The 24,986-nt window shown below is 33.0% G+C and overlaps 3 protein-coding genes across 9 annotated transcripts in view; 1 reads left to right on the top strand and 2 right to left on the bottom strand.

The window, feature by feature from the left end:
• Positions 1–3,340, top strand: part of LOC139993311 (metabotropic glutamate receptor 7) — a 43,390-nt gene extending 40,050 nt beyond the window's left edge. The window contains exon 18 of the mRNA XM_072014933.1: positions 86–3,340. Within this exon, the coding sequence (XP_071871034.1) occupies positions 86–241 (156 nt within the window). The 3' untranslated portion in view covers positions 242–3,340. The remainder of the gene's footprint in view (positions 1–85) is intronic.
• Positions 3,341–3,876: 536 nt separating this feature from the next.
• Positions 3,877–13,329, bottom strand: Hcs (holocarboxylase synthetase-like protein). 4 transcript variants are annotated; one of them, XM_072014882.1, is made up of 17 exons: positions 13,108–13,329; positions 12,389–12,587; positions 10,642–10,778; positions 10,381–10,551; positions 9,935–10,088; positions 9,804–9,869; positions 8,519–8,713; positions 8,124–8,418; positions 7,879–8,013; positions 7,364–7,690; positions 6,777–7,134; positions 5,641–5,823; positions 5,396–5,528; positions 4,821–4,981; positions 4,621–4,735; positions 4,325–4,538; positions 3,877–4,202 (listed from the first exon to the last, which is right to left on the bottom strand). In XM_072014882.1, the coding sequence occupies exons 2-17, from the start codon at positions 12,537–12,539 to the stop codon at positions 4,031–4,033; spliced, it is 2,967 nt and encodes a 988-aa protein (XP_071870983.1). In that variant the 5' UTR covers positions 12,540–12,587; positions 13,108–13,329; the 3' UTR covers positions 3,877–4,030. The 4 variants fall into 4 exon arrangements, with proteins under 4 accessions (XP_071870983.1, XP_071870982.1, XP_071870984.1 ...); XM_072014881.1 differs by having other exon boundaries at positions 12,992–13,329; XM_072014883.1 differs by lacking the exons at positions 12,389–12,587; positions 13,108–13,329 and adding an exon at positions 11,191–11,296.
• A 973-nt stretch (positions 13,330–14,302) lies between these two features.
• The window catches only part of LOC139993288 (unconventional myosin-XVIIIa), a 64,975-nt gene continuing 54,291 nt past the window's right edge, over positions 14,303–24,986 (bottom strand). For 3 of the 4 annotated variants that reach the window (XM_072014873.1, XM_072014871.1, XM_072014870.1), the window contains 11 exons: positions 23,959–24,087; positions 23,055–23,198; positions 22,721–22,810; positions 18,709–19,068; positions 18,300–18,454; positions 17,216–17,339; positions 16,651–17,105; positions 16,206–16,518; positions 15,862–16,125; positions 15,433–15,770; positions 14,303–15,240 (listed from right to left, as the gene is read on the bottom strand). In XM_072014873.1, coding sequence (XP_071870974.1) covers positions 15,234–15,240; positions 15,433–15,770; positions 15,862–16,125; positions 16,206–16,518; positions 16,651–17,105; positions 17,216–17,339; positions 18,300–18,454; positions 18,709–19,068; positions 22,721–22,810; positions 23,055–23,198; positions 23,959–24,087 — 2,379 coding nt within the window. In that variant the 3' untranslated portion in view covers positions 14,303–15,233. Of the gene's footprint in view, positions 15,241–15,432; positions 15,771–15,861; positions 16,126–16,205; positions 16,519–16,650; positions 17,106–17,215; positions 17,340–18,299; positions 18,455–18,708; positions 19,069–20,329; positions 21,610–22,720; positions 22,811–23,054; positions 23,199–23,958; positions 24,088–24,986 lie in introns of those variants that run through there. The other variant, XM_072014872.1, reaches the window with a different exon arrangement.

Here is a 24,986-nt window from a genome sequence, read left to right on the forward strand (position 1 = left end):
TTGATCGAATAAGTATTTACTTACTAATACTTATACGCTAGGAGTAAACTTTTCTAATTTACATTTTTATAATTATCTTTTTGAGTCGGGCGATCCAGCACGTAAAAATCGCACGGGAACGTTCAGTTACATCTCCGACAAAGTGGAGTCTTACAAAACTGAAGCTAACATCTTCCCAAGCGAAGATCAAACGTTCCACGTCTACAGCGATTCACCGACGTTTTCCGATTTTTCATCGTAAATTACGATATATAATGTCAAGGTAACGAAAAACTGTCATTTTTTAACATACGAAAAATTATTTAACGGTGCCAAGACGTCTTTTTAGCCTCGCATTTGTCCTCACTAGGGCAAATTAGATATAAAGTGCATACATATATGTAAAATGCGAAATCACTGTTCAAAACATTTAGAAAATCAAATACCTTTTATGTAGCTGTTTAGCAGGTTTTAATTCCAATTTCTTCTAAATTTTAATTCTAATTTATTCAACGTTCTTCCAGTTGTTCGTTTTTTCCTTGGCTGTTCTGGCAGAATTTATTATTTCAAATCTTGAATTAGAGATTCGTATTGAGATATTTTCCATCAGCGCTACGGACACGAATTAAAATGCGATTTACTTCGGTGAACTACTTAACATTACGTTGTTCGATGAACAAGGATAATAATCTCGATTCGTTAGTTCCTTATACGTCTCTTAGGGATAAATATTGCAATATTTCGTACTATATATTACGACGTTCAATCAAAGTTGATAACACGTGTACAAAATATTTATACTTATTTTATATGTATACAATGTTAATTTACTTTACGAGGACAAAGTCTTGATTAAAATGTTGATAGAATATCGGTAGAATAGATATATTGTACACATTTATTTGCAAACTATTTTATAAAACTATCAAATGTTTTATCCTCATACGGATTGTTCCAGAAGTACGTATGCGACAAATTAACGGATCACTAACAGAAGAGGTATCGTATATGATAAAGAAAACCATCACCTTTTATCATTTTTTCCTTCAAGAAAATTGAAAAGTAAAGCTGAATGCTACATTGATATCATCCGAAAAGATTGAAATTTTTCATTCCTTAATTATCTCCAACAAGATACCCAAACTTTATCTATTTTTGAACATCTTTGGATGTCGTGCCCACTTAACAAAATAATAAAAATATGCTCTGCACAATTTCTACATTTGTATGGAACTAAATCAACTGTGAAAAGTTAATTTACTCTTCTGAAATCTGTTGCTGGGCAAAGAATATTTGGAGCACTCTGTTCGCAGAAGTCGTGAAACTATTAACACATATCCAACATTCGCTTAAGTGGCTTACAAACGTTTGTGAACCACTTGAGCGGTTGGCGCACACGAATGCCGATGCCAGGGTTTCAGTAGCTATGCACAAACGTTCACGAGCACTTGAAGCCCTTGCCATGTAAGCGATTGTTGATCCGTGTAGAAAAAACGATAGCCTCTCGTCTTCATTGAACAACGAATTTCATTCCAAGTACCGACACTTTTTAACAACACTCGTGAACTGTGAATGCGAAACGAATTGCTACGTACTTCTAGTTGATCTGTATAGAAAAATCTAAACAGGAACAATTTCTTTCCGCTTACTGTATTTAATTCAATGAGCAAAAATACAAAGATTTTGTTGCTGTCATATTATTAGTTGTAAATAAATCTTTCACTTAAACGAAATTAATTTAAAAATACAATGTATACTTTTCGATCCGTTTATTACGCTTTCATATCACATAACATCTAAATCATAAATCAGAATATGATCTAGAAGATATTGTTAATTCTTCGAATGAATTTTATATAGTTATCTATATTATAGATATCTATAAAAATTGTCTCTTTCGGATGTTCCATTTATCACTATGTTTTACGTTGAATATTTTATTTATACAATATTTTATGCTGTTGACAAATATTCGTTAAGTTATTAGTTCTTAATGGGACATCAACGTCTGATCTATCCGACTATGCCAAAGTTCTTAAATAAATATTACGATAGATAGTACAATAAAAATAATATTGGAAGCGAAATGTCCAATACGGTAAATAAATGTGTACTTTTACAAATATATATAACTGCCGACGATTAAAAAGTCAAATAGCTATAAAGGACAAAAATTAGACATACGTAGATCGTGTGCGTGTGTAAATGTGTACGTGAAAAATAAATGCGCGTGAATTTTTGACTAAATATGTGCCAACAATGCTAAGAAATTACGTGAACAAATAGGATATACTGTATTATAAAATGACTTTTAAACGAGAAGCGTTTTAAATAAATTAGACGCCACGTATCCTCACTTGAATATTTCTATTAAATATATATATATATATAAATAAATATATATTAATTGCATTGTTAGTACTAAATTACATGATGTTTATTTATAGATATATCGTATGTTATTACATCAACGTTGTACAAATATTAGACACGTATTTTTGTTAATTTTGCGTCCTGTAAATTTTTTCAGAAAGTTATCTGAAAAAATTAGATGACGCGTTAAAGGTATAAAAGACATTTTAATATGATAATGAGGGCGTAACGAAATAATCTTTTACAATATTATTAATTACTCTTGTAGTATCTTGAAGATGTCTGATTATGTGCTTATTACAAAAGTATCTCTGAAGACTATGCGAGAGATGAAGCGGTTAAACATCTTTGGTTGACTTAGATTACTAATTTCAATAATTATCAATGATTAGTAAAAAATTACCAGAAAGACGAAAACTATAAACGAATCAAGGAAATTATATTTTATCTTGATAAAATAAATTGAACGCTATTATTATAATGTTAAAGAAATTTGCTAGTGAGAATCTAATTTGTGTCATTAAATTAAATTGTTAAATAGGAAGGACGTCTTTTAATATTTTGAATGTAATCAAACGAGATGAGAGAACAATCAACGATCAAAGATGTTTACTTCGAATTTATGTATAGCGATTAAGTGGGAAATTGATTGTCGCAGAAGCGTAGACAACGAAAAATATAGAGCCCAAAACGTTTTGTCGTAAAGGTAATATTCATAAAAGCTACAAGCAACAATTGTAAGACTTTAAAAATGTTACATAATTCTAATGGTTATGAGAATCAAACATTATTCTGAACCTTGTTCATGGTTTATCGATAGAGAAAGAATTTATCCACTTCTCAGTGTGCTTTGGAATTTATTACAGTTGTTATAGCGATTAAAATGTACATGTATTATAATAATTAGATAACTGAAATTCGAGTACATCTGATTACTCTCTTCTAATAATGAATGCAATGGTGACCTGATAGGTAGTTTCGTACAGATTAACAAAGGTCAATTTATTCTTACTTTTACGTTTTAGACGTTAATTAATAACCAATAATAATAATGATTCACACGCGACATGTTATGTAGTTTTTAAGAAAAAATTCTGATATCTGAATACAACTTGTTGTATGTTTGTATGTTTAGAGTGAATATATAACATATATAGTATATATGAAAGAAGAATATACAAGGAAATAATGAAATACAAATTAATAAGTGGACTAGCGAGCTATAATAAGGTTTCTCATTTTTCAAATACAATTTTATATTCTGGTGCCAACCGACATAAATGTAACTTCAATTATACATTTGTAAAATAAAAAGAAACACTTCATAGTCAGCCAATAAATGATAAGAAAAAAGAAAATGGTTTGATTTTTAGTTAACAATGTTTGTTTATTATTTTCTCTCCGTAGCAGGAAATATGACATCAAATCGCGTAACAAGAATTATGGACTTGGATAAAGTAGCTTACATTATATATATATATTCCATTTGCTGTATGGGCAAATGATAAATAACAAAACTAAAAATTATAAATTAAATTTATCAGCATTTTTTGATTGATATTCATTTTTATGATAATTTAAAATATATACAAGATGTATAAAAATAAAAAAGAACAACAGTGTACAATCGACTATTAAACACGTTCAACAGACATGTTAATTCTACTTCTGAATCTGATTATTTCGGAGCTATAAGACCTTTCAGACAATCGAACGTATTACCATCTGGATGTACGGTAAACATCGTTCCATCGTCTCCTCGTACACGTAAATATCCGTAATCGTCTATACCTAGTATTTTAACATTTTGTGACACCCCAGATGCTGATAATACCGTCACATTTGTGTCGCTGTTGAAACATAAAATATATTTTAATCTTCTGATACTATCGATTATTAACAGTATTTCACAATAATGAAATTCACCAATAGTAGACGTTAATAATTAAAAAAAATGTTAGGTAAAACTTACGTATGCATCCAATAAGTATAATATGCATCCAGAAAATCATCTATATTACCACTTTGTACGATATTTAACCATCTTTCAATTTCATTGAATACAATAGCAAAGTATTGTTCGTATGATATCATTTCTAATTTTTTCTGATATATTTCGTTAAATGTAGTAATTATATCGTTAATGCAACATGTAGGTTCTTTATTGAACAAATTTATTCCAACTCCTAATAATGATAATTATTTAAAAAAAAAGAGAAATGATTTTATTAAATGTTAATTGTTACGCGTAACAATAGCAATACTTACCAACGTTACATATATTAAGATCTGACATAACATGAGTCTCTACGATCAGTCCACCAATTTTAACATTATTACCAGCATAAATATCATTAGGCCATTTTAATCTTAGATCTATATCCTATTAAAATTAATAATTAATTAATTTTATATATATATATATATCTAATGATAAATATAAATAATGATTATTAATGATATAGTACTTCGTATCCAGATAGAGACTTAAATGCGGATATAATTGCAACAGAAACCAAATGTTGTAAAATTGAGATTCGTCTTCCAAGTATGGTATCAGTAGGCACATGAAGTTGCAACGTGAACAGTGCTGCACCTTTTGGACTGAGCCAAATATTTTTACTCCTTCCTTAAAATTCATACAAAACATACTCATTATATGATAAAAAAATCAATAATTGGTAATAACTAATTGATTAAAGAATGTTTTAGCTTCTCTCTTTATTATATGATTCTAAAACTGTACGAATTTACATCCTAAGGAATTGTGGACGCTTCTCTTTACTTTCTACATGCATAAAGGTTTATAAGTTAATTCAATGGAACGTAAATTGTGTCTAAGTTCATTGCACCACTTTTGTGTAACATTTGTTAATAATAATGATCGGTTTAATCGATTGAACAGAGAGCCAAAACTGTTAGTGAAAGTTGACGCACATGCTTTAAACTATGTTCACGTACAATTCTATTATAAATATAAATATTAAATTAAATATTATAGCAGCTAAGTCTTCGATCTATTGAATAGAGATCCTTGTCATACCTCGTCCTTGAGTTTGCTGACGGACAATAACAGCTAAACCATGTCCTAATTGATGACCATTAAATACATCCATTGATGATGTCATTATATCAACGTATATAACCAAACGCCCTAATTCCTTGGTAGATAAATTCTATAGCAAGAAAAGTATGTATGATAAGTCGATAAAACAATAGATACGATTAAACTGAATTAAAAATGAAGTCAAATTTATCATAGCTGATATAATTTAAAAGAAAAATTACCTCAAAATATTCTACAGTTGAGAAATTGTCGGGACACTGATGAATCATAATTGGTAGGAACAAAGCTGAAGCAGGTCGTGGAACTGTGCTGCTTTTACAAAACTGAATTTCCAGCTTTGGCATTTTTAAAGTATCGTTCGCTGCCATTGTATCCTTCAATCTTTCTAGCATTTCTAGTTTCAACTATCAACATGAAAGAAAATAAACGTAAATACTAGTCTCTTTGTTTGTAGTTACGAATCTTCTAAATATACGAATTACACAAAAATATTCGCAGAAAATTAGTAACTTTAACATGACAGAAGCATAATTAATTCAGAAGCAAGAAGTATAGCATGAATCGACAGAAATCGCTAGCTTTAGTGTTTTTGAAGTGATAGTAGTTATAGAACAATTTATTGAAGAATGTTGCATAGTATAAAGGGAGCCACCATCAGAGATGGAATCAAATATAATGCAAATAAAATTGGACAGTTTCATGAGTTCTTGCAAGAAAAGAAAAACACAGATTATTGATCATGCAAATTCGAATCTAGACAGGATAGGTTTCAATCTTTTATAAATAGTACATACTTTCATGAATAATAATTTGATTTGACTATATTGGAATTGATTTAAACTTGTAAGCACATATCGAAATTGATTCCACCCCTAGTTATTATATAGCGATACTTGTTTTTACAAGCGCTTTTAGCAAGTAGTATTATATTTACAAGAATGTACTATATTTGCAGAATTATCTTTGTTAGTGGTTACCAGAAAGAGAACAATTACTTATTACACACTGTCATTGGTCAGTTGTCAGTCAGCAAATTATTCACAGAATATATCAATTTTCTATTTCTTTCAACAAAGTTGAAAAACGTTGCATACAAAATGACAGTAACAGCATCTAACAACATTATGTAGTAACGTTGACAGGCCCCCTTCTACCATGCTTTATTCAATAAATTTTTTCCTAATTTTGGTAATGTCAAAGATATTGAGAATAATAATCCTTATTACTTCGTAATGTGCAAACGTAGTTTCTTATAGAACAAAAATCACCTAAATAAAGGATGTCATAATTATAATTCTTAATAATTTACCTAATATATATAAATATTTTCTTTCGAAATAATAATTATTTTTCATACCTCATGTCGTCCCAAAAAGAAAGCAGATGTATAAGTCATATGTGCAGTTACTTTTGCAGTACTACGAACTTCTATTTCAAGATGCGTCTTTAATAAATCATTGAATATTTCCAGTCTAGTTGTGTTACTTTCTTTCAAAGCATTAAATTTACTTTCCTCGAGTTCATATTGCATTGGATCCACTTCTAGATGTATTTGAGAAAAAACAAGCTTTCCACCACTTCCTAGTAGGGTGGCAAGTAGAATACTTGGTGTGTGCCAAGTTTCTTCCGTTCCAAGTACCTTTAGGTCAAACGAATGCGAGTTTCCCTTTTTATCTTTCACGCTCACTGTCGCTGGCGGAGACACACCAGATACTCTGTAAAAAGTACTGAAATGTCTTGAACTGAATTTAGAAATAATTAATCAGGAGGGTTATTTTTCATTAGAAACAAAAAATATAATTATAATCATATAATAATAATGCTTTCAGATGAAACATAAATATTAATGTTAAAGATAAACTGCAGTATCTTCTTTTTCATTTACATTTTAACTTTATACCTTAACTTGTAAGTACGGAAAAAGGTTATAGCTAAAAATCTTACTTTACGTCTTCATGATCCTGTGAAAATCTCGTTCTTACAGGAGATGCTTGATAACAAAAGATATGATGCATCATGCGTACATGCTTCCATTTCCCATAAGAAAAGTGAACCAGCTCATTTTCTCGTACTTCTGCCGTTTTAAACGATGGAAGTAAAATATGAATTACGTCGGAACACAAAGCGAGCAACTTGCCACCGTGAAGAATATACTCCACGATTCGATTTCCAATCTCATTGCCGACATTTCCACAAACGACGACTAAAGCTGCATTTTCTACCCAAGCGTCATTACGTGCTTCTTCTGGAGATAATGCGTAAATGGTGTACCTAATATTAAAAGAAAATTTTTTTTAATATCAAATGTAAGAAATTTTGTAAAATATTGAAGATCTTGAGAAATTTCATATTTTTGACGTGTTTTTAATGCCTTAAAAAGTTTAATGCCACTCAAAATTACTAAAATAAAGATGATTTTGTACATTTTTCCATAAATATATTAAAACAAACAATCATACTTATTTGTGTCAAGAGATTCTTCCAAAACACCTTTTACATTGTTACGTGCAATAAAACTATCAGCATATATTAGGACATTTGGTGGTTTTATGTTATTTTTTGATAACTTCTTTGTTATCTCTGCTATGGAATTCCTATAACATGGAAATTTCAGTGAATTTATCAAATATTTCTGAAACTTTCCTTTTTTACTCGGGAAAGATTAAATCTTTTAAATAATTATTTTTTAACATAGAATACTTACTTAAAAGGGCTTGTAGATGCTATGGATTTGCTATCCTTAGCATCATAAAAAGACTTTGGTTCAAAAGGTTTACTTGTACTTTTTATATCACTGCAAGATACTTGTCTGGTGCTTATAGTATTGGATACATCTAAATTATCAAGCATATCAAGTGATTTACTAGTAGAATGCGGAACACCTTGAAATTCAGTGGTATCTTTTGTTATCTTTTGTATTTCATCTTGTGATAATTGATTCTCATGTTGAGGAATGTTTACTGAAACTGGTGTAGAAACTTGACTTCTAGTTTCACTCTCTATAACACGTAAATTCAATTAACTTATATACATGAGGATTATATTAGAAAAATACTTGTAAAATTTGTGTTCATGTGTTTAATAACTTTTTTATTATACCTAACGTTTCATTGGACTCTACACGCTTCATCAGTTCAAGTTCTGCGTCCGTTACAGCATTTTCTGGATATACTATTAAACCTGGAAGATCCTTAACTTCAAATGGTTTGCATTTCTCGGATACGAGTTTGGCAGTGTCGCTTAATGATTTTAATTTTTCTGCATGCGTTGTCCATTCCTCTTTGTCTATAAATTCTTACAAAAATATATACGAAATTTATTTTATGCCTTCTCGTTTATAGGTATATTTTCTTATTACAAGGTACAATTTCTTTTTGTAACGATCAGAACGCTCTCGAATTCTTCATTATTCATTCGCAACGAATGAACAAAAATCTGAAGAATCGGCAATATAGATTTTTGTGGAATTAGCAATAACATGAAAGACCGACAATTTTTTGGCATTATCTATTTCTTTCGTTAACATAGCGAACTCCAGGTTTAAAACAACTAAACACAATGAGTGAATCATTTCATATTCGTGGATAAGAGATCTCGCGCGTTTGTTTCTCAATATTTACAACTGAATGTAAGTGTTAATTCATGTATGGGAAAAATAGAGAATTTATTGTAAGGATATGTCATATGTGTATCATGAAATATTCCATCTCTAAATAAAAAAGTACATCTTATCTATTAAAAAACTTCTTCAATCTTGGTCTGTTTCATCTGATTCGTGATATATAGAAATTCATAGCTTATTGGATAATCATTACCATTTTTCAATTAAGAGCAAGTTGTTTCCTATTTTTGAAAACCTATTACATAATTAAGAATTGTTGTATAAGATTGCAAAAGTTGTCAGGTATATAAAGATAATAAGGATATATTTCTTCACAGTTAAGAAAAGAAGATAAAAGACTTTGAAGCAGCATTAGTAAAGATTACATATTCCTTAAATTATGACTTGAATGCAGTAAGCTGTTCTCAGTTTTACTACAAGCAGAAAACTGTATGCCAGAAATCCTACTGATGGACTTGATGATCATAAATTCTATTCTCCACTTATACATTCATATGTATATATATTATTCTAGATAAATTAAGATCACATTGCTTGATTGTGACTTATTATCCACAATGATAAATTAACTGAGTACATACAATAACTACATGTAGTAATCCCTGGTAAATACCTGGTTTATGCTTTCAACTGGAAATAGATTGAGGTAACAATATCAAATGCCTGATAATTCATCCACCAAAAAATTTCGATTTTGACATTTTAAATTTCTTACATTTCTTAAAACTTTTATTAATAGTATTAATTACATAAAATTCTTACTTTTAGTTGGTGGTGAATTCAACACATCACTATTGTAAAGACAAGGCTTTCCTGATATCAGGACAGCTGGAAAAATATAAAGCTATTATAATCCGAATATTTTAGTAAACAGGGTTGAAATCTATACATACTTTCTATTCGTTTCAATAACAACCCATTATTAATGTAACATTGACCTTCCATCGCTGCAATAAAAAATTTTGCAACCATATCTAAATCGGACTCTATAATTAAATCAATATTTTTATTTGCCATCCACGTAATAATTAAACCGTAATCCTCGACCTAAAAGACACAACATATTTAAACGGAGTGCTAGCTTCCCAAATAAACATTTTTATATGTATATAGTGTTGGAATGCTTTTATATGTAAAAAATTTACATAAGCTTTGTTTTAGATAGTCAGATCATAAAATATTATGTCTATTTATATCCATTTCAATAGACATAAACCTTCACATAATATGTTTATTCCCTTTATTTTTTAAACAATAAAACTACTAATATCATATTCCCTTCATACAAAATAATCACATTCAAAATAGAAAGAATGAGGAGAATAAATAGATATAGTACCTTAGTAGCATGTGTTGCAGCAATAGGATTATAACTTTTAAGATCAGCTTCAACAAGAATATAAAGTTTGTACTCTGATTGTAACAAAGTTCCATTACGATTATTTGTATGCAAAGGAAAAAATGTTTTTCCGTACTGATACGTTAACCAACTTGAGATGTCAACTTTTTGCTGGTGAAAGTAATAATTAACCCAATGATTAATTATATCTAACTAACTACAATAAAGAGTTTATTTATGGTATTATTGCTTAATGCATACTTGAGGCAATATAGTGCACAATCTCATATCATCATAGTACCATAGTAATTCTTCTAGTCTAGCATCACTTTTATTCACACATAGACAAGAAGTCATAAATTCATCATTTTCACAATCATTCATAGAAGAATTTGATTCTTAAAATAATACAAAATATTTCATTATCCATTATACTGAAAAATCTTTTAGTAGGTTTTCAAATTATATACGCTTGTACATGTAGCATATATATAAATGTATTAAGGATCTGGATCAAAATCAAATATATATTACAAAATAAATTTGTATTTCATTTAAAAAATAATATTCATTATGATAAACATATTATAATAAAAATAAAATATAACATAAAATGAATCACTAATTGTGTCATAACAAATTTGCTACATAATGTAGTATACATAACAATTAACATCTAAATGCAAATAAAACACAAAAAGGAAATGCAAGTACTAGCAGGATTTTATTAGTTCTAAACATTTTATATATTAGTGATTATTATAATAATAACATAATATGTATGTAATGTTAAACAGATAATAAACTTACAAAATCAATCGAAAGGCAAATGATATTTGTACATAAGTTTTCTTTTGTGCAACGATATAAATTTACATACATATATAAATACAATATTCAATTAACATCTAGGTCTGAAAAAGTGAAAGCAAGAAATAATTATTATCATCTACAAAATATAATGGACAATGTGTATATATAAAACTTTCTGATTTATTTATAAACTATATTCCATAAAATTATGCAACAAAAATAAATAATATCTCTTATTTAATACAACTAAAACATTTTTAAAATGCTACAAATCATATTAATATAATAACAATACATTATTTATATGCATATACATAAAACTTATATAAAAGATATAATATAAAGCCCAACAGTTTGATATAAAAACTTTATTACTTACTAATTTCCTAGTTAATTCTTTTTATTGTATAATGACTACAGATTAATTAACAAATCTCAATACTGTATGCTTATAGAACATAGATGAAATGATAAAATAGTATTTGATAGCTATAGTTATATAATTTAAAGTTATACAATTTATATCATATTTGCAAAATATTGTTTTTAAGAATTTTATTTTGAATCAAAATAAAAAGCATGAAATAAGTACAAATTAGATACTATAATATTGTAAATATTTTCTGCACTATACATGTACATTTTTGGTTTTCCTACATTTGTTACAGCTTTTTCATATAATGATTTAAAGTCATTGTGTAATCATTTTTCAAAGTATTGTAATATTTTTATAACATAAGTTAATATAAGGAAATATTAAATCAACAAAAATAATAGATAATATAAGGTGCATGTCTAATTAATGCAAATACGTCAAGAATGTATATATATGAGTCAACATTTTTTAATTTTATACCAGTCTTTAAAAAAATAAATCCAAATATCAGTCTTCTAAAAAAGTAATTGTAATACGATTTACACGAATAATATCAATATTATTTAATAAGATATCTTCATTTACATGTATGCAAGATATATGTGTAACATCAAGATATATAATAAAAATGAATGGTAAACAATTGGATAACTATTATGAATAACCAGTGATATATTAAAAATTTATATATAAAAAATTTAATCATTTATATAATCTTATTTTATACTTTAGAAATGTAGGTAATCTTTAAACTATATTAAAACTGCATAAATTATTAACAATATATAATGTTTCCAAATGTAAATATTAATATATTACCTTTATTTGAACTTTGCTTTTTATTATAAAACATTATTGATGGGCAAATGGTTGTATCTCCTTGAAATAAATTACGTAAATGATTTTTTAAAAATACAATCCTCCTTGACTGGATTGATGTTGCTATCATATAAAGAAATGTCAAGATCATGTTGGTAAAATTATATTTAAAATTTTAATATATATATATATGTAATTCCTGAAACAATTATTTATATTATATATTTTTCGTATCATCAGTTTCATTTTTAATTAAGTAAGTGGTGTTAAAACTAGATAATCTACTTATATAGTAATAAAATTCATTTATTTATGTGAATTTATTAGGGTTTATTTGTTTATATATTTCGTAAATAAAGTAAGTGCGTAGAAATCATTTAAATCGAACATAATATATCAACAACTATAACCTAGAAAACTATGGATGGAGAAGTTAAATAGCTCTCTAAACCAATTAATATGTTACAATAAACAATAATTATATTACATGAATCTTCATAAACAGAGTTCTGCAACTGCAATTGTCACTACGGTTCAATGACTAAAATAACTATCGAAATCCTACCTGTGCTTCTTTATTAAAAGTATTTATAAATTACATACCTATTTTTTAATGCTACTACTTGTCTATGAAGTGATTAACAAAAACATGAGCAAATAAACTTTGAATGTCGTTTCAAATCCATAAATTACTATTCTAAGAACATTATGCAAGATACTTTAATTTATTGACGTTTATGTAGAATCAGAGGTGAGTAAGGAAGGGCGCTGATGTGAATGAGAAAAGTTCAGGCAAAAAGTATGCTACACGAATTATCGCCTCTAGCGGTCAAACGACCGAACTATATGCACATTTCTTTCTCCGGTGTTTTGAAACTGCTAGAAAAATAGTAAGTATCAAGACAATAGAATAGCATCAGAAGTATTCGAAACTTTCTGAAATTCCTGGAAACGATGACATTTTCTGAGAAAATCCGAGAGCAAAACATGTTCCCTCTAAAATAGCGATTTTGTATCAATCAGATGGCACGATTTCGGCGTTTCTTGAAAATGACGTTGTGCCTCGGAATTTTCGAAAGCTATTTTGCGATCTTTTTTTTATATCACTTCTCCTTAAATTTCACGTACTCTTATCCATTTCCTGATTTCAGTTTTATGTTTCTTTCTCCCTTACCCTTCGCTGATCCTCAATATCAATAGAGTATAGCGGAGGAGAAATGTGCGTATAGTTCGGCCGTTGGCTGCTAGAAACCCCCATTCTCAGCACTCATCTTTTGGCTGACTTTTTTAACATTGCATCGGCGATCTCCCAACTCATTTCTGGTAAAATGTAGTTCAACTTCGATTATCATCACAGAGGGCGCGAAAAAAGGTTAAATTGATGCAATACTTTTTATCTAAATTATAATACTTCATAACCATCATATCTGATTACTTTGACCAATACAGTAATAACTACACCACTTCTTGTGTAACTTTTAAAATTACAAAATGAATTAATACATAAGATTATATGTAACATTTAATTTAATTAATTTAACATATAATTCGTTCTAACATTAACTTTCAAATGGCGCGTAAATGCTTTATAAGTCGTATAATAAATTTTAAATACTCTTCCGAATTTTTAAAAAAATTTTATTTAAGAAATTTCAAAATAAAAATTTATTCGTGAGGATAACGCTCGCGATGCCCACCATCAGTCACAGTAATCGCGATTTCGTTCTCAAAGTTCTTATGAAAACGTTTTTTCTTTTTTTGTACCTTTTGTTAATGAAAATTTCAGTACAATGCTCAAAACTTTTCTAATTAAGATGACTCCACATATAAATTGCTATCCTTTCTTTCGTCCGGCATTCTATTTCAATAAGCTAAGAGGATTTGGTAGACAAGGAGAAGTAAAAACGCACGAACTAATTAAATAAGATATCTGCATTTTACAAAGCAATAAGTTACATATGAATCCTTATATAAGAAACCAAAAAACTGAGTCGCGGCCCGTAGCTCGCGTTTTATAATACAAACTGTATAGCCAACGTTATCGGCTAGGTATAGCGAAGTGTTAAAAAAGCGTAAAATGCTTTCTGAAGAAGTAAGGCTTTGATATTTCGTTTTCCATGGTACGTTGCACGTTTGAACTTTGGGCCGTTGGAAAGGCATTGATAATTGTGCACATGGACGTGTTTTTACATCTCGACATCACTGCATCGAGAAGCTCGATTTTTCCCCTTGGAAGACTGGAACAACAATGTAGTCCGTCGACAAAATCTACTGTCGGATAATATAGCACCAAAGACACGTAGTAAGAAGCAGAATACAAATAGCCACGACATCAACACGTTTTTTGGGATTTGAAATTAGCACCACCTACGAGCTTGTCATTTTTTCGATTATGTTGAGAAAAGAGTCACGAGTGAAATTATGCTAACTGTTGTAATCGTACAAATCGATGGATTTCACTCGTTACTCTTCAGTTTTTGTTTAAAAATTTTACTCTAGCGTGAGATAAGGTCCTTATATATATATATATAATTAGTGATTTGTTTGATATCCTTCAATTTTGATTCGCTGTCGCTAATGTTGAATGTGACCGACAGTGGTGACGACGTTAATAGTAAGAAACTAAGTCTAGCGATTTTGAACTAGTATGTTTTCTTTTTTCTTTTCTTCTATAATTCTTGTTGACTTTCTGTCTTTGTTGTTCTCCTTTCAGCCTTGTGAATTAACAATTATCCATCGATGACTCAACGAGCGGCGATTCGTCAGTAATTCTTTCAGCTATACGTTGGTCAATAGGTTCTTTATCTTTGCTTCCGTCGGATTCGAGATCCGACAACTGTTCGCATCAATCACTAGAATAGAAAGGCATTTATAAATATGAAATATAATTTTTGTATATTTTTACACATATATTGTATAAATATAGCATTTATACATAAGTATTTACAATGCACTATCATAATGCACTAATGCACTAATCATGTGTTACAGTAAAATACTACACGGCTTAATTACTAATTATAAGTTAAACGATTAATAAATACCTATCGCTGTTTTCGGTTGTCCCTTCCTCGCTGCAATCTAAATCAAGTTCACCCTGTATAGCGCTCTGTAGATCATCAATTCGTTGAAGCGCCAACCTGAGATCGTCTCTGGCGACTTTGGTCTCTGCTTCAGCAGCCTCAAGAGATTTTTCCAATTCGCGACGAGCACGCGTGGACTCTTGTTCACGCGCTAGTGCCGAACTGGCCTCTTCTCTTGTTTCGCGTAACGACCTTTGCAATCTTCTCGAAGCATCTTGGGCACTCTGTTCTTTCGTTCGAAGTAACGCAGTCTCAGTTTGTAGTTTCTCTACGTTTTCTTTCAATCTAGCTATTTGAGTCTACAACGAAACACAATTCACAATGTTATGAATAATTCTTAAAACATCCAAATGTCAAACCCTTGATTTAAACAAATGGAAGGTAACTTACTTCCAAGCGCGCTCTTGTCGTTTGCTCCAATTCCAGCTTACTTTCGAGTTCCTTAGCACGAAACTCGAGTCGTCGAGTAGCCAGACTGTTCGCAGTGGGATCGCCAAGCTGCTCAACGGATTCGAGCCGCTGCGTCAGCTCTGAAAGTTGATCCTTCAACGCAGATTTCTCTGCCTCCAGAGCAGCAATCTGCACTTGCGCTTCCTGCAACTGGCCCTGTTCCGCCGACACTTGTTGCACAGCCGCCCGATACTTCTTCAAAACCTTTGGAATTAATTGTTAATTGTTAATTATTTATTACGTATCGCTTTAGATAATATTTGTAAATTAAATACGAAACACACCTCTGCCAACTCCTCTTCATTTTCTTCCAGTTGCGACAGTAGCTCAGTTCGTTCGCGACTAGCTACATTAGCACGATCTTCTGCTTCGGAACGTTGTCGTAATGCTTCCTCCAACGAAGCCTGCGTCTCATTCAGTTCTTGCTCCAGTGCCTGTTTCGCTTTAACTGCAACTGCTCTAGCGCATTCTGCATCTTCCAACTGGTTCTTCAGCTGTCGTAAAGCTGCTTTACCCGTCGAGTCACCTTTCGATCTCTCCAGCATCGTTTGAGCGTCTCTTAGCAATGCTTTGGTTCTCTTCAAATCTCTCTTTAGCCTATAAAATATACAATATAAAGTATAAAATATAAAATTCAAGAGTTCACGAATTGACGTGTCAAATATTTTTCGAAGAATCTACCGTCTCCCTATATACGACTATAAAATCAAGCTTTAACGTTTAATGTACCTATGCATGGTTTCAGCTTCTGCCGCACGTTCAGCACGATCCTGTTCTTCGATAGCTACCAAACGACGTTCCAATTCATGCTTCTCTCGAAGCAATATCGTCCTCTCCTCGTGCTCGTTCTCCAACTGCGACTCTAGAGCTTTCACCTTTTTCAGAGCGTTACCACGTACGTCTTCTAACTCCTCGTCCCTCTGTTGCATCTCTTTGCGTATTTCCTTGCGTTGTTGCTCGATGCTCATCTCGAGCCTCAACTTCGCCTGCTCGAGCAACTGCACCTGGCCAGCTAAGTCGTCCAACTCTTCTTCCTGATCCTTTACTCTTTTCTCCAGCTCATGCTTCGCTTTCTTCAGCTGTGCTACTTCCTCCTCCGTTTTGCCACCAAATGTTAATTCCTCAAGCTCTTGGCCCAATGTCCGCAATCTTTCTTCCTTCAATTCGATTTCCAATCTTGCGTCCTACGTTGAAAAATAAACCATGACAATATACTTACGAATAGGAAACAAAGAGTGAAATTAAAAAAACGTTAAATTCGATAAATAAAAATACTTTACATTAATATACTTACACTAAGGTTCTGTTCTATGGTAAACTTCTCCGCGATCGCGATTTCTTTTTCTCTGGCTAATCTTTCACGTTGCGCTTTCTCTTGCCGTAGATCGTTCATTAAATTCTGAGTTTCTGAGTCGAATCTAAACAATTCAGAAAAAATATTTATAGAATATAACGTCGGAATTTTGATAGAAGGTACAAAGGTATTGAACATTGAAAGAAAGACCGAGAAAAGAGAGGAGAAAAAAATGCAATTTAAATTTTAATGTACATATAGTATTGTGATAATTGATTCATGAAACATGACTGAATGGCACGTCTTTTTTCCATAGTAGCGACAAAATTCTAGTTTCCGGGCGATCACAAGACCTATATTTGGAGCAGTCAATCACGGTTTATGCACCCAACGAACCTCCAACCAGTGGCAAAATTACCGAGCTGGCCAATTGCCAGAAACACTTGTTGCCGCGAACGAAATCAGAATAGAGCATCCCTCGATAGCGTAGAAATTCGACAAATTTAACGAGTAGCCAAGAATTGTGCCGCCAGTAAAAACTTTTTCTTGTGAATGAATATTCCGACCATTCTTTCAAGAATTCTCACTCAAAATTGTACAAGCGAACAATCTATGTTATCGTATTCTATCGGTATAATCAAGACGATAATTTCTTTAAGCATGAAAGATATTATTTACTTTATTTTATTCTATTCGTGTTTTCCAAAGGAAATTGCGTAAAATGTGCTATTATGAATCGAAGTAACTTTTATATCAAATTACAAACCGTAACGATTTTAACTATTTTGATGAAATTTTAATGGATATAAGATACATTGATTTGTGTTAAAAATAATTCCATATAAACTTAATAATCGACTTTAATTTAGAGAAAGAACATTTTCAATTCAATACCTTCAAAGATCTTCTCTTAAATCTTGTATAACAGAATTAGAACATCCTCCGAATCTACGCTACTAGTACAGTATCGTTTACGCACAAGTTTCCAAAAATACTTTCTACATAGCCAAGATGAAACAAATGCGAAACGCTATTGAAATAGCGAATAAAAAAAGACGACGTGAAAGTTTGAAGTAGCACGTACTTGCGCTGTTTCTTTTCCAGAAGATTATTTCTAGCTGTCTGTTCTTCCAGCAGTAGTCTCAAGTCGTGCATCTCGCCATTCAGTTTTTGCACGCGTCGTTTCCATTGTCCAACAACCTGACGTTGTTCCTCGACCTCTTCGTAAGCGTCAGCTAACTGGAACACAAAAATATGTTACGTTTAACATCGTTCCACGTGATTGGCTTCTCTCGTTTTAATTTTTATCGTAATAATTTAGTATTCAAACACAATAATTCAGCGTACAAGTGGATACAAGCTAGAAAAAGAAGAAAAAATTTATTCGTTTTCCAGGCTGTCCAGTTTATTATATTTATTTTATCCTTTCTTTATATCATCTTATCATCTTATCGTATTAGTTGCTCGTGTAAATTAAGTCTTAATCGAATTACCTTCTTCTCCAATTGCTTTTTAAGTCCAACCAGTTGCTCGAGATCATCCTCATGTTGTTGGGCCATTTTCCTCTTCGTGAACTCGAGTTCCCTTACAGCATGTTCGTATCTCTGCTTGTAAACGCCACCGTCTTCACCATCTTCAGCATCGGACACGACACCGTTTAAGTCTGCGGCCCTCGCATACAAAAGTTCCATCTCCAGGCGTTCAGTCGTTTGCTGCAGATTCTTGTTCGCCTCGGTCACATCCTGCAGCTCCCTTTCCAGTCGCAGACGTTCCGAAGTCTCAGCGTCGATCCTTTCAGCCGCCAACGTCGATGTTGAGTGCTCTTCCGCAAAGTCGGCAGTCATTTCGCTCAGCTGCAATAAGAATCAAGATAAGAAATTATTTATGTTTCATTTACAAACGCTTCTAGCTTGCGGATATTCTTAATCTCTCTGCCAACATAGTATCGCGTAGTACCGATAATATCATGAACATTAATTGGATTAATTTACATACACTGTCGACGATTCGTTTATTATTTATTATCGCCTATTAAAAAAAGGAAAATACACATTTCGATCCTAACAATTCTAACGAAAACATTTACTTCGTACTATTTAAATAAAATGATTCGTTCGTCAAAATCAATGCACAGGCAATATACCACTGATTCAAAGTCTTTCGTTTATCAAGTGACACGGTTCCTAGTGGCGCACATCAGAATTTACAACTTCATCCTATGCTCTAAAACTAACGTGACATTTAGAGGCGTATTTTCCGAGCTGCCTATTAAATATAGTATCAAAAGCTAATGTTACCCGAAAACACAAGCGAACGTAATAGCGTGCCGATGGCTTGTTCAACACGGATCGGCACAGTGTTATTTCTCTAAAAGCGACTGAATGGCGTTTCTTTTATGTCAGATGCTCTGCTGACTTCGTGTCTGTTCAATTCGAAGGAAACGAGAGTTCGAACGTGTGTCCAGATGTTTATAAAGAACGTACTAGGAAGAGTGTTTAGAAAAGCTGGCACTCTTGATCGGTTACGCGTGAGTTGTGAAGGAGAACAACTTAGAAAATTGATCTGCCTAATCTAATTTTAAAGTCTCCATTATTTTTTTTTTACTTATTCTACTTTCTGCGTTATTTACGTGATACATACGAGGTTTAGAAAAACCAGGAACGAAAAAAATATTATAATATATATATATCAAATTAATTGTACACAGTATAATGTGTATAACAGGAGTATAACTCGTGATAGACAATGATCCAACTATCACGGAGCAAAAATTGCATCCAAAATGAATTGTTCGTTCAAGTTTTGTTCCAATTCATAGAATTGAAAATCGTTAGGTCCGAGCTATGTATGATATTCCATAAGATAAATCGTAAATCAGCGGGTTTATATCATCGTGAGTCTTTTCACGATAGGATCTAACACCAGATGGAAAAGAGGAGCAAAGTTAGAGAAAATAACAGGACCTAACGTGATCCATAAATAAATTGTGAAGTTTGGTCGGAAAGACGAAGACGGAATTAATTTACACTCCCAATGGATAATAAATCTAGAACTGCAGAGCAAAGCAACGAAACGAAACGAACTTTCCAAATCCATATAAAACAGGCAATATACCTCCTGACCGGCACCATCGGAGATCGTTCTGTCTTCCGAGGCGCGGGAAAGGGAACGCCTGGAGCTTTTCCCGATGCTGTTCGACCTGCTGTAATACTGATAACCACGTATCATGATGTTCGTGGCGCTCTGGCTTCTACCCATGCCGCGTCTCTCGTAACCTCGACTCATCGATGGCAGATTTAAATCGTCGTCCGCGTCGTCTCTGTGACCCAGACTTCGCCACTCGTCCATTATATGATCGGTTCTTTTCAAAAATTGCGAGATCTTGGATGATAAGTACGAAGAGGCTGTCGAAGGTTCCATGTGAGAAGCTGTTGGCCTGAAAGACTGCCTGATCTTCTGCTTGTCGCAGCCTAACACGAAATTTAAACTAGCGTCGAATACTACAGGAGCCTGTTCTTTTAAAGACACGTCTTCTAAATCCAAACAAGACCTGTTTTCTATAGGAAACATCCTTCTTGGTGGAGTAGAGAAGGTTGGTGAATCGAGGCTTGTTCGAGGCCTCGAGGACATCACAGACATTGACCTCGAGCGACAAGACAGACTAGATGAAAGGCTACATGGCGATGGACTTCTTGTCATGGCTAATGCGTGCAATCTGTTGGCTGGTCTTCTAAAAGGTGGCAACGGCGGTCTTTTCGCAAATATCATCGGTTCTATAGGTCTTGCTGAATTCTCGGTAATCGTATCGTCCGAATCGCTGACTCTGCTGGTCATCGTTTTACCGGTCAATGGCTCTTCGAAGGTCTGTGAGCTGTTGGAAACGGGCGATATCGCGCCAGAGTATGTGGTCGGCAGTGACGGCATCCTGGTGTTGTTATCCTGAATCAACTCAATTTTGATCTCGTGTCGGCAGCATAATTTTCCAAGACACTTGTGCAACACTATAATTCGTTATAGTAAGAAGGAAGATATTTCTTGCCATATGGGACCATCATCCTTAATCTCGGAGAACGTTTCCTATTCTTCGTGCAGTTTCATAAGATCGATAATCAGACTGTCAGAGAATTTTGTTTACGATAGTTTGATCGATATCGATCGCCTTGTCCAGCGGAATAACCGGTCGCGCGGGATCTTCAGCAGCCAGAGCAAGAGACAATCGCGCGAGATACGCGAGATACCCAGCAGCGATCGAATTGCATGGTTGCTATAGTAAGGTTCGTTAGTGAATCGGGGTCTTCTGCTTCGATTTGATCGGATCGGCTGGCACGAGCATTTAATTGCGTAACGAGTCGAACAACGTCGACGCCCGTATCGAGAAGGAGTCGCGGTGCAACTGCCTACTCTTCCTGGGTCAGCCGATACACGGGCCGGTGGCGGTGGTCTGTTGGTGGAGACGGTCACCTCCGAGTTATTCTAAGGGAGACGGGGTGCGAGCGAGATGGAAAAGCGGACGAGGAGCAGCGCGGTAGGTAGCACGGGCCATGATTTTGGATCGCAGCCAAATCTGTCGGCAGGTCTTCGCGAGAAAAGTCGACGGAGGACCGCTACGAGAGGCAAGGGAAACAGAGCAAAAAGAGGCGAGCTGAGAGGCGGACAGGAAGTAGAAAATCGTTCGATAGATCGGTTGAAATAGTCCAGTGGCGGTAGATCGAAAGGTCGAACGAGCGAAACGAAACCGGTTAGAAATCTCGGAACAATACCGGCAACAACCATCACAGGTGACTGGTGGCGTGGAGTACACAGCAATGCCAAGGTCGTGAGGGGAATTTTCATACGACACCAGGCCAGTAGGCAGGAAATGTCGGTCACTGGAACTTTTATTTGAGCGCAAAGCAACGCGCGGCGGAGGTCGGTACTTCGCGCGATGCTCCGCTGATCAGATTCATAACGCGATAAACGAGCGCCGAGAGCGGCACGCTTCGTCTCACGCAGTTAACCCAATTGCACGATACAAGTGCTCGGACAAACGACGCTACTTAATAAACTTTCCTCGTACTTCTGAATATGCGAATTCTAGTCGAGCGTCGATTTGCTACGGTACACTTGACGAAGTTGCATTAGTACGATCAAGTAGGTAAATGATCCAAGTGACCCTTCTTAAGTTATAGAAAGCATAATTGTTTGAGCAGATCTTCCATTCTACCGCTTTGTCAGTTGTAGCAAGTGATATATCATTTTCGTGTCTCATTAAAAAACGATTTTCTCGTATAAAATTTGGGTAGATACGAGAGATATGAGTCACAGGCCTTTGTCGTTAGTGTTCAAATTCTTAATCTTCCTCTGATGTTCAAGGTTAAACGTTGAACACCATATTAAGAATTTTAATCAAAAAAGATTCTTTCGTGAATTAGAAGTTCGTAAAAAAATTGTTTCTAATAAAAAAAAAAAAAAAGAAAATTAAGCGATGGCAAAATGAAATAAAAAGTATACAATCTTTTGTCATACCTTAGCCTCCAATCTATCATTATCGTGTTTCAAATGATTCCGCTCCTGCTCCAATCTTTCGACCTTTGCTCTCAAAGTCTCCAACTCCTCCTGTTCAAAGAGACACAATAACATACTCGTTAATTTCATCGATCCAATATCAACAAGATCGTCTTTTTATAAACAGTGATCTTAGAAACTGAAACGATTTGTAACCCTTCTTTAAATAGAAAAAAAAATATACTTTCATTTCGTATTGTGAAAACTATAGAGTATTATGGATCGTTCAACGTCTCTCTTACGCATGTAACGATGGGAAATGATCAACACGTAAAAATAGAAGGCATATCCTCACCGTCTTCGCCTTCAATTGATCCTCTGTTCTATGAACGTTCAATAAAGGTGCAACTTTCACGTATAACCTCCACCAGGGCCATTCTCTTACGGACATCCACTTCCTAACGTTCCTCTGTATGCATCTAACCGCAAGATCTTGCAGCTGAAAGGATGTAATACGTAAACATCGTAATGATTTTTTTTAATTGTTCAATGGTATATTAGTTTTCGCAATGTTGGGTAATATTTAACGCAATTACTTCGTTATTAATGGAAAGTAAATTTTTGTTAAATCTAGCATCGTATCAACGATTAATATGTAAATGTAATCGTGAAGAATTGATGATTAATTTCATCAATTAATTAAATCAATCGCGATCTTTCAGGTTTAATTTTCTTTAATCGTACGCATTAATAAACCAATCTAATTTGAATGTTCAACGTTGAATTTTCATGGTGAAATTTGATAGGGAACTTTGATAAGGCGAGTTAATTTGAAATTCCTAATTAATAAACGAAAGGACAATAAGCGCGATATTGTATGTAGATTAAATAATGCGGACGTTCTATTAAATAGGCGTCTGAATTATTGCTGAGAATGTGGAACTTGCGATCATTATCCCATGAAAGTTCCACATATCTTTTTACAGTTTCCTTTTCGTTTCGTTTTATAAAGCAAGTAAAACGTGTCTAATATAAATAAAAGCCTATCGAAACTGACAGATGCTGTCTAACCGAAGTAAACAAAACTCTTCGTATTGAAAGAAACCAATCAGTTAAACAAGGGGGAAAAAGTTGATTCGTTAAGGCATTACGGAAATACATAAAGAAGCCACTTTGAAATTTCTTGGGACGAGTGAAAACTACTGTACGGTCTGACAAGTGAAGGTGCACTTTTACAAACTCAAGATGTCATGACATACTTTCAAAGTGTTGAGTTTACGACGTGCCAGATAACCCCTGCATCTTGCCTGAAGAAGAATAATGTGTCCAGTTAGCTTCTCGTCTCTCTGAGCCTCCAGTCGCTCCAGAGTACCTGATCTGAAAAATATCTATCAAAAGGAAACCGAGAGATTAACAAGCATTCAATATTTTTCACTGCGGTGTAATTTGTAATTGGAATCCCTTCGCAATTAACATAATTCTACCGAAATATTTTTAAAAAATCATTTCTTCCCACATTTCTATCTTCTCCTTTCCTTCTTTTTTTTTTTTTTTATTCTTGTAAACTAAGTAAATTTTGAACAGTAAAAAGCTATGCAAATAACAAACATGAATATTTGATTCATGCAAATATTAAGGTTCGCGATAATAAACGAACAATTTGATCGGAGGTAGAAATTTGCAAAATGTACGAGTGAAACACCGCATTTCATTAGAATTCATTAAAATTGCGCTGATGCAGTTGGTATGTACTTATGTACTAGAACTCACGAGAAAAAGAATAGAATAGAAAAAGGAACGAGGATATCCCTGACACGATTTTCACGATTACATACCGCGTGAAGTACATTATGGTAAAATGTACTCTCTCTCTCAGACGTAATTAAACAATAAAATGCCATGTTGATATATGGAAAAATCTATTGCTCTAAGCCTAGTCTCTACTTTCTTGGTAATTGTTCGATTACTTTATTTATTCGAATATTTCTTCGTACATTCTTTCGTCCGCAATTTTTCGATTGTTGTAATATTCAGAATTTACGAAAGAGAACAAAATAAAAGCTAATATAATTTACTATATCTTTCCTTTAATTCCCTTCTCCTTTTTAATTTTCCAGCCACCAATATTTCATTGCTTTTTCAATTGCTACATCTCAAAATGTTTTATAAATAGTTACAGTAACGAAATATAATCGTAAGAAGTAAAAATTCGAACGAATAAGAATTTGTCCCTAAGAGTTTGCTAGAACATTTTTCAGCGTCAAGAATACGACAAACTTTTCTGGTC

The sequence above is a fragment of the Bombus fervidus genome, chromosome 12, assembly GCF_041682495.2.
Source record: "Bombus fervidus isolate BK054 chromosome 12, iyBomFerv1, whole genome shotgun sequence".
NCBI classification, from domain to species: domain Eukaryota; kingdom Metazoa; phylum Arthropoda; class Insecta; order Hymenoptera; family Apidae; genus Bombus; species Bombus fervidus.

Bases quoted from the DNA above. Each gene is read 5' to 3' on its own strand.
- Hcs (XM_072014882.1), bottom strand. From the start codon at position 12,539: ATGATCTTGACATTTCTTTATATGATAGCAACATCAATCCAGTCAAGG. The intron at 10,089-10,380 runs GTACTATATCTA...TGTGTCTTTTAG, and splicing joins CTGCAACACATGCTACTAAG to GTCGAGGATTACGGTTTAAT. The intron at 8,014-8,123 runs GTAAGTATTCTA...TCCATGTTATAG, and splicing joins GCATCTACAAGCCCTTTTAA to GAATTCCATAGCAGAGATAA.